The sequence below is a fragment of the Eretmochelys imbricata genome, chromosome 7, assembly GCF_965152235.1.
Source record: "Eretmochelys imbricata isolate rEreImb1 chromosome 7, rEreImb1.hap1, whole genome shotgun sequence".
Lineage (NCBI taxonomy): Eukaryota > Metazoa > Chordata > Testudines > Cheloniidae > Eretmochelys > Eretmochelys imbricata.
The window spans coordinates 105,118,243-105,127,316 of NC_135578.1; the positions used below are offsets into that span (position 1 = coordinate 105,118,243).

General features: G+C 38.8%; 1 protein-coding gene across 2 annotated transcripts in view; it reads left to right on the forward strand.

Moving 5' to 3' along the window:
- CHST15 (carbohydrate sulfotransferase 15) overlaps positions 1-7,703 on the forward strand; it is a 98,409-nt gene extending 90,706 nt beyond the window's left edge. For both annotated transcript variants that reach the window (XM_077822968.1, XM_077822967.1), the window contains 2 exons: positions 4,643-4,790; positions 6,037-7,703. In XM_077822968.1, the coding sequence (XP_077679094.1) occupies positions 4,643-4,790; positions 6,037-6,227 (339 nt within the window). In that variant the 3' untranslated portion in view covers positions 6,228-7,703. The remainder of the gene's footprint in view (positions 1-4,642; positions 4,791-6,036) is intronic.
- The last annotated feature ends 1,371 nt before the right edge of the window (positions 7,704-9,074 follow it).

Consider the following 9,074-nt stretch of genomic DNA (forward strand, 5'->3'; position numbering starts at 1 on the left):
CTCACATCCTTAATGATATTCTTAAGGTCTGATGGCTGCCTTGCCAGTTGATCATTTAGTAGCGAGATGGTTCCTGCTGGAGTTTTCCCATAGGGAGCTCAGTTTTCCTGGTCTGGACACCCTCTTTTTATAATGAGATTCTGACTATACCTCATTAGTATTTATGCACATAGTGTACCCTGCAGCTAAGGCATGTATTAGAAAAATATGACTACTGGGTATCTTGTAAGCAAAACATTTTGCTGTTAATTTTTCACAGTATCACAGTATCTTTGGTCACTTACTTATGCCAAGCATTTCTTAAGCCTATGGCCTAGTATGGCTAAGATGACATTTTACAGGTCTCAGCCTGTAGGCCTTGTGTTTCAGCCCTACATACTTAGATACTTAATACATAATTATCACTTCTAATTACTGATCCATCTTGTACTTCTATAATCCTACAACTTAACTCTATTTAGCATACAATGATTATATATGACATAACATATTAGTTAATCATAACATCGCACAATAAATGAACAAAAAATTTAAATCTTTGGCTACAACAGTCTCCTCCCTCCTCAGAGACTGACTAACATGCCCACTCTGGGAATTGCATCACTGTAATGCAATGCTTGCCAACTGTCTCCCTTGCACAAATGTAGTTGCATTGTGGCATGAATACACTTGCTCAGACCCCTCGTATTCCCCCAGGTGCCTAGACCATCATCATTTGTCCCACAGTTTATTCCTCTTCTTAGACAGCACCTTGAAGAAGGTACTTCTGAAAATTAACTCATTGTTCATTCTTTTGAGATCATTTATATTTCCAGAAAGCTACCAATGGGTATCCTTAATAAAGCATGGAATGCCAGCTAGGCTCCTGAATGGACTTTTCAGCTTCCTCTCAGGCATAGCTGGCAAAGTCTATATATGTGTAATTTGTTATATATTGAAAGACTAGATTTTTTTTCTATGACCTTGGATGTTAGATCAGTAGCTGTGTGACTACAGCAGAAAAAAAGTACTCCTAAGAGACCAGAAGAAAAAGTAGCATAGCGATTGCCACTGCTGATAAGTAACCCTCTGTACAGAGAAGGGGCGTTCATCAATTTATCTTCACTTACCATCAATAGAAAGTATATTAACCAAAGAAAGGGAAGGAGAGCCAGGGGTGTCAAACTAAAATTGGAGAGACTGCAGTCAGGGAGGATTCTTTGGAAAATGCTGAGTTGCACTGCATAATTTATAGGGGGAAAGCAAATGACTTTCCTGAAAAGGGGATTTTGTTTTGGAACAACAGTGGCAAAACACAGGCCTGTATATCATGCCATTTTTTCAGATGTCCAAAAAGAAGTGAAGGTGACTATCCTGGGCAACAAAGGGACTTTATGTTTGAAGTTCTTACTGGATTAAGTGAGTGTTAATTCTATCCCAGAATTTTCTGTTTGGGTAGAAGCTCAGTAATGCTATAAAATACAGTATCCCAACCTACATTACACAACTGATACTGGTTTCTTACTTGCCCCAGTACCATCCTGTTGGGAGAAAGAGGAATAAAGATGAGGAATACACATAGATTATTTGCTGTATGATTGTACATTGCCTAGAATAATGTGGCTCTGATCCTGTAATACTGCAATATGTGAGGCTAATAGTTAAAATAAATTATTTACAGCTTATAGCTCTGGCATGTAATGGTGGTGGTGGGGATACTTTCCTAAATTTTTGCATTATATACAATATGTACCTAAGGAATTTTGCTGCATAGGTTACCCTGTAACTCACAAGCAGCCCAAAACTAATGTCAGGTCACAGTTTCTAAGATAACCATAATTATTAGATTGTAAGATTTTTGGGAAAGGAACTGTCTTCTATTGTATGTTTGTTCAGTACCTGGCATAATGGTTTGTAATGATCATGATTGTACCTCTGGGCACTACTGTGTGTGACAGCGTCAGGTCAGATAGCTATAGGAGTGTGATAGAAGGTAGATACATTAGCCCTAGGTTAAGCAGGTCCCTTTTCCCTGAGTAAGATAATGGGCTGTTCCAGAATAATCAGGAAGTTGCTGGAACCAATTATGGCAGGCAGGCTAATTAGGACACCTGGAACCAATTAAGAAGCTACTAGAATCAATTAGGACAGGCAGGCTAATCAGAGCACCTGGGTTAAAAAGGACCTCACTTCAGTTAGTGAGGCGTGCGCAAGAGGGCGCAAGGAGCTGAGAGCGAGAAAGCATACTGCTGGAGGACTGAGGAGTACAAGCGTTATCAGATATCAGGAGGAAGGTACTGTGGTGAGGATAAAGAAGGTATTGGGAAGAGGCCATGGGGAAGTAGCCCAGGGAGTTGTAGCTGTCACACAGCTGTTACAAAAAACACTGTAGACAGCTGCAATCCACAGGGCCCTGGGCTGGACCCCAGAGTGGAGGGAGGACCCAGGTTCCCCCAATCCCCCCAACTCCCTATTGGATACAGGAGGAGTTGCCCTAGACTGTGGGTCCCACCAGAGGGGAAGGTCCCTGGCCTGTCCTCCGACCCACTAGGTGGGCCAGCAGAGACTGCAGAAATTGTTCTCCTTCCTTTTTCCCCTGCTGGCCAGTGATGAGGTCAGCTGAGTGGACGGCAGGTTTGAGCCATAGCAAAAGTGGCCAAACTGAGGGCTGCCGTGAATCTCTGAGGCGAGCAAATCCACCAATAAGCGCAGGACCCACCAAGGCAGAGGAGGAACTTTGTCACATATGGTACAAATAAATAATAATAATACAATGAGTTAATAAACTGTGGGAACTGTTTACTCAGAAAGGAAATATTCCACATAACATCTGAACCAAGAGTAAGGACTGAATTTGTTGAGAGAACTTTTGAATGTCAGTTTCTAAATCTGTGTGCCCAAAGACTGTTTTGTATGTGCAAACAGCTACTCTAATGCAAATTAAAAGTTTTTCGGCTTGCAAAAACTCAGGTATTAAAACTTAAGTGCCCAAAAATGTAGATGTGCAGTTTTGAAAGTGCATATGCAGAGATTGCTTTGGAAAATTGGCTCTTTAAGTTTGAATAGATTTTGAGTCAGGTTGAATAGATTAGTTTCTCTACTTGTCATCGTCTCATAAAAGTAGAAACCAAAATATTCCATTTATGTTCTTGATTTGTAATTGTAATTTAATAACAATGATCTGATAATAGTTGGATCAGATTAATGTTCCTTCTATGCTTTACTGGCAATTCAGAAAGCAGAGTGTTTCTTTTCAAATCACATCAATAAACAGGAAGTGTAGGTTGTTTTATAGATTAATTATAATAATCTCTCCATTGCTGTAGTAATGATTCAAAACTTGACTTCTTTCAGCAGTATTTACGTCATAACTGCAATTACTCAAGTCAACTAAAAGAGCACAAGACATAGTTGTCTGCTTTTGTTAATTCTATGCTGACTGTGACTCCAAGATGTACCAAGCTTCTTTTATCAAAGGCAGGTTTTCACATCCTCTTTTCTGTTTCTGTGTCTGAACGGGTAAAAAAGAAACAAACACAGGTACAAACAGGAACTTGGAGTTTTAAGAAGCCTAAACTGCACCCTTAAATGTTCGTGCAAAATTGAGCAAAAAAGGAGACCAGGTTAATGTCAGACTGAAAATTTGTCCCTTCACATAAAAGAGAAGGATCATATTTTCCTCTACAGTATAATACAGTATAAGTCTTCTGTTGAACAGTTAGCCGGTGTACTACTAAATCTATCTGGGTATTTATGCCATGCCCCTAACTTTAGTTTGGTTCTCTAGGAATTACTAATATTGACTAACAGGAGTATAGTTTAATAGTACACAAGTCCTCCGCCATCTTCATTTTAAGATAAGGTTGGTGACCTTTTCCTTCTGGACATTTGTGAGGTTGAATCTGCCAGGCCCAACTGTCCGGTGATCATTCTTCATCAAGCAAAAGATAACAGATTCTAACTGGCTTGAAAAAATGAGGCTTGTGCCATAGTAATTCATGCCATTCTACGGAATAGTCCAACAGCTGAAGGGTGGTGCAGATATTTTGATCATATCAAAACCGAAGAGGTTTTATGGAAGTATTTTGTCTTTGGTATATTCTGTGAGTATAAAGTATCCTTACAGAATGCATGTTTGATAAGATAAGAGGAATGAATTGCAACCCCAATACATCATAAGGTTTGTAAGACATTTCTGAAAGGTGCTGAGTGCCTTCAGCTACCATTGTGCACAGATCTGCACCTTTTGGCCCTGATGAAGGTGAGTGTACTTGTACATATGTTTAGCTTTAAACATCTCCATGAATACCTATTCAGTTCAATGGTTGAGGGTCAGAGTGCTCAGCACTTAGCAAGACAGGGCCCTAAGCACCTGGGCTCAGGCCCTTACTGAATTGAGATATAATTTTACAAATCTAGGGGTCCAACTCTGAAGGATTTAATTATGTAAGTAGCCCAACTGAAGTCAATAGCACTGCTTCATGCATAAGAGCTACATGATCAAGGTTTAAATTTTTTCTAGGCATCATATTTTTAAAATCTTCTAGATCAAATCCAAAATAGATTTTCCTTCCCATGGAGAACAGCGGGATGAATATTCATTAATTTTGATACAAGATAGAATCAATGAATTAACTCAACTTTTTTGTTTTGTTTTTTATAGGTGAGGCTACAGGTTGGCCTTTATGTTGTGTATCTCTTGGACTGGCTGACTGTTTTTGACAAGGGTCAGATACTAGTTCTCCGCTTAGAGGATCATGCGTCCAATGTTAAATACACCATGCATATTGTGTTCCAGTTTCTGGATTTAGGTAGGCATCATCTAGCTGGTTTGAGTGAAGTGCAAAAGTCATGCTTACATTCTGGATTGTTAATGCTTACGGAGAGACAACATCCAAGATGTGCATCTGTGTTCACAGAGGGGCAAATTGTGCTGTCCTAACTCAAACAAAATTACCATTGGTTCCAAAACGTGCATTGTTTTCAATGGGAGTTTTGTCTGAGTAAGGACAGTGCAAGAAAGTGTACAAAGAATTAATAACGATGTTATAAAATCAGAAACCTGGTACTTCGTTCATGTGTTTGAGCATGTAGGGCCTGATCCTACTTCTGTTAATGTCAGTGGGAGTTTTTGTCATGAACTGCAGCAGGAGCAAGAGCTGGCCCAAGTGATCTAGACAGCCAGGTGAAATGTTTCAATGGTATGATGTGTTTTGTTGCCAAATCAGCAAATCCAGAATCTGAGTATTATAAAAGGCAACATTTCTAGTGTCTTGGGGAATATGTTTTGACTGTCATTGACTGAGACATCAGTTGCTGATTGTCAGAACAACATTGGCAGACAGAACAATGCCTGATATTGGGAAGACAGGAGGAGGAGGAGGATGGAGATGTGGCTGCACATTAACCTGGTTGAGTCCAAACATTGGTCTAGGTAATTAGATTTAGCAGATTGGACAGATAAGGAGTCTGGCCCCTGTGCCTCTCATCTAAGTTGCATTGAAAGAGATCAGTGCTAGCACAATCAGGCCTGCAGTGCACAAGTACCACTCAGGAGGGGTAAAGTTTGCTCCTATACTGAGAGTCGTCATAACACCACTTATCCCACCAAAGTCCTTAAAGAGGACTGCAGTCAGAAATAAGTGCTGCACTGTTTGACTGGGTGAAGTTCACCCTGACAGGTATCAGATGGCTCCTTCATAACATAACAAAAATTAGGAAATAAAATGAAATAATTGTTACCGAAGAATGCACATCAATGGTTATTTTTACTGTCCTATTTGTTTTCTGAAAACACATCTCTACCTCTAGAAATGATTTATGTTGCTTATTGCATGGATGATTAATTGATATGAAAGGAAAACAAAGTATTTCCATGTATTCTAACTGTGATGTATTTTACAAAACTAAACCCGTAGCCAATATTCTGGAACATAACCACTGCTACCAAAATTCCATTAATCTTTTCTTGACAAACCTATTTATTTGGCCATTTACATTCTTTACCATGAACATTTTGGGAAGAAATACATTAAAATAATTTTCTGTTGACTGCAGGGCCTATAAGTGAGAAACAAGAAGCTCTAATTACAAAGAGTCCTGCTTCAAACACTAGACGTCCTGAAGACCGAAATCTGGGACCCATGTTACCAACAACAAAGGCGATTCTAAGAGACTTCTATAGGCCTTTTAATACAAAACTGGCGCAGGTTCTTTTTGATGATGCTTTTTTATGGAAAAAGACATAATATGTAAATTCACTTCCACAAATACAGTGCTTTAAGGAGTTTTTATTTTTTAAAGTCTATTTTTGCGTGCACATTTACATTTTATCCATTCCAAGGAGAAGCAAAACTAATGAGATGAGAGTTCTCTTCCATTAGCATACGATATTTCACTGAAGCTAGATCACATTTTCCTCGTGAGAATGTAAAACATCCTGTTTATCAATCTCTTGCCATTTCTTTCCCCCCCAGCAACAGAGCAGTATGGAAATAGCCTTGGAATGAAGGAGTTCTTTTACACTGTCTGACTGTGGTTTTGAAGTTTAATCTTCTCTAAAACAGTACAATACATAATTAGCATTGGTCTCTTAGAACTACACTTATGTCATCACTTTCAAGGTATGTTCTCCCCTCATTCATTCCAAAGTAATAAAAAATATCCATTAGCCATTAAAATCTTTATTTGAATTAAATCCAAAATTCTTTTTTTATAACTACAGTGCATCAACACAGTGCAGAATCACCCAGATTAATGGTATTACCTTACGTTAATTAACTAATCTGATACGTTGAAAAGTCACTTGGTTATGTTTTTATATATTACTGCATTTAAGTAATTCCCAAACCTAATTAACTCCTCCAATATGCTACAGTTTGTAGTAAGAGAAGAATTGCATATTCAGTGCAAGAATGAGTAATTTGAAAGTATTAAGTTAAAGAAAAAGCTATTCACTTTTTGGCATAATATAGAATAACAGAAATACACAAGTTTCTATTTGATTTTTTTAATTTTATTAATTTAAATGCACATATGTAGAGTCCACTCATCTACCTATTTTCCCAAGAAACCAATAATGGGTCTCATGTTAAGTCCAGTGATATCAGTGGAAGTCTTTTATTTCAGTGGGATTTGGATCAGGCCCTACATGAATTATTGTGTAGTATTCCATTATAAAGAAACATGTTGATTTTCTGAAACCATTTAAAATTTAATCACTAAATTCATACACTGGTATCATACAGTATCATGCATGACAATATAATGCCTTTCATTCTAGTAGGATAGGTGCAGATAAACTGATGAAATTGCACAACATTCTTTGTTTCCCTGTTCAGAGTAAGTTCAGCTGTGCAATATTTCATGTTTTTTATTTAAAATACAGCAAGCTATATTCACTTTTTAGTTACACCCACAGAATCTCATTGAAGGTGGAATTTGGCCCAGCATATTCGAACTGTAAAGTTGATTTTAAAAAAAAATTAGAGTGGATTATAGCCAAATAAAGACACTTATTTCAGTATAGTTTCTCTCAAGGACTACGTGATATCTTCACTGAAATGACTCCAAACTGGATCAACTAAAGCTGATGCACCAAAGTCCAAAGAACCAGTTCTAACTAGTATATTGTGCTCTTACTTTTGGATACTGTTATTTTGCTCTTGTGCCTGTGTCCATAGTAGAGCTGGCTGAATAATAATAATAAAAAACAGATGCGCAAACATATTTGCAAATAATTATACTGACTTCACTGCGTTGCTGTCTCTGCAGTCATATTTATTATTTACCACCTCTCCCTTGACTGACATATAGTGTGGAAATTGTTCACAAATTCTGAACATTTCACAAATGAAAATTCATGTCAGAAGTTCATCATTGGGTATTCACTATTTGCAAATCTCTTGTTTAAAAAGATTCAGTCATCCAATCTGAGAGCAGAAAAAATACCATGGGATTCAGGTGACCCATTCTCACAGCGCAAATGTTAATAGTTTAGAGACAAGTTGGGAGAAGTAATATCTTCTATTGGACCAACTTCTGCTGGTGAAAGAGACCAGCTTAAACAGAGCTCTTCTTTAGGTCACAAACATTTTATATTCAAAATTGTTCATGAGAACTATTCAATTAATACTTATGATATTTGACACATTTGCTGAAATCAGAATTGATTCAAACATTCTGTGAACAGAAATAAGGTCTAAACTTTCAACAAATATTATTTAATTGAATAATGTGGTCAGCCCTATTGTATACCAGAATCAGTAGTCAGGAAAGGTGGATGAAAACTACCAAAAACATTTTTCTGTGGGAGTTCACTGTACTGGTTCGTTTTCTCTGGTTTCCATTCAGTTGTCAATAGCACAGATCGTGAACTGGTGGTACAGATTCACCAGTGATAAATGCTAAAGATATTTTTGTTAGCACTTTGTATCAGGAATGACTGTGACCAAATTGCATTGAGCTAGAATTGTACAGCATTCATCCATGTTGAGCAGCACTAGCTCACATAAATAGTCCCATTGAATTCAGTGGTTGCAAAGGGTTGTGGGCGGGAGGCAGTTAGGGCCCCAGGTGGCTGTTACACCCAGTGGTTCATCTCTGGTGACAACCTCGCCTTGTGAGTGCAGTCCACAAACAGCAGCTTTGCCTAATGGATACAGTTTTTGGCGGCAACCCCACCTAGTGGGTTCAGTTTCCAGGCAGCAACTCCACCGAATGGGTACAATTCTTGGTGAGGGAAGAGGAACACGGGCCCTCCCGCTCCACCAGGTTCTACCTTCACTCACCCTGTGGTATCTTGTGTCAGCCTCAAGTCAGCTTCCCTGGGTCACTTCCTGCCTCCTTCTGTATTCCAGCTGGGCGTCGTCCGTCCTTGGGGAACGCTGCGTTCCAGGCTTCCTGCCCTAGTTCCAGTCTGTGGGGCATAGCCCGAATCACAGTCTAACCTTTAGCGATCAACACTTTTGTATTAAGACTTATTTGCCCCCAGCACCATGCTGGGACATTACTCAGTTCTAACTCATGGTACAGAAGAACACATCCCACCTGTTCACCAACATTATTGCCCAGAGCACCCTGACTTTGTGTTGGAG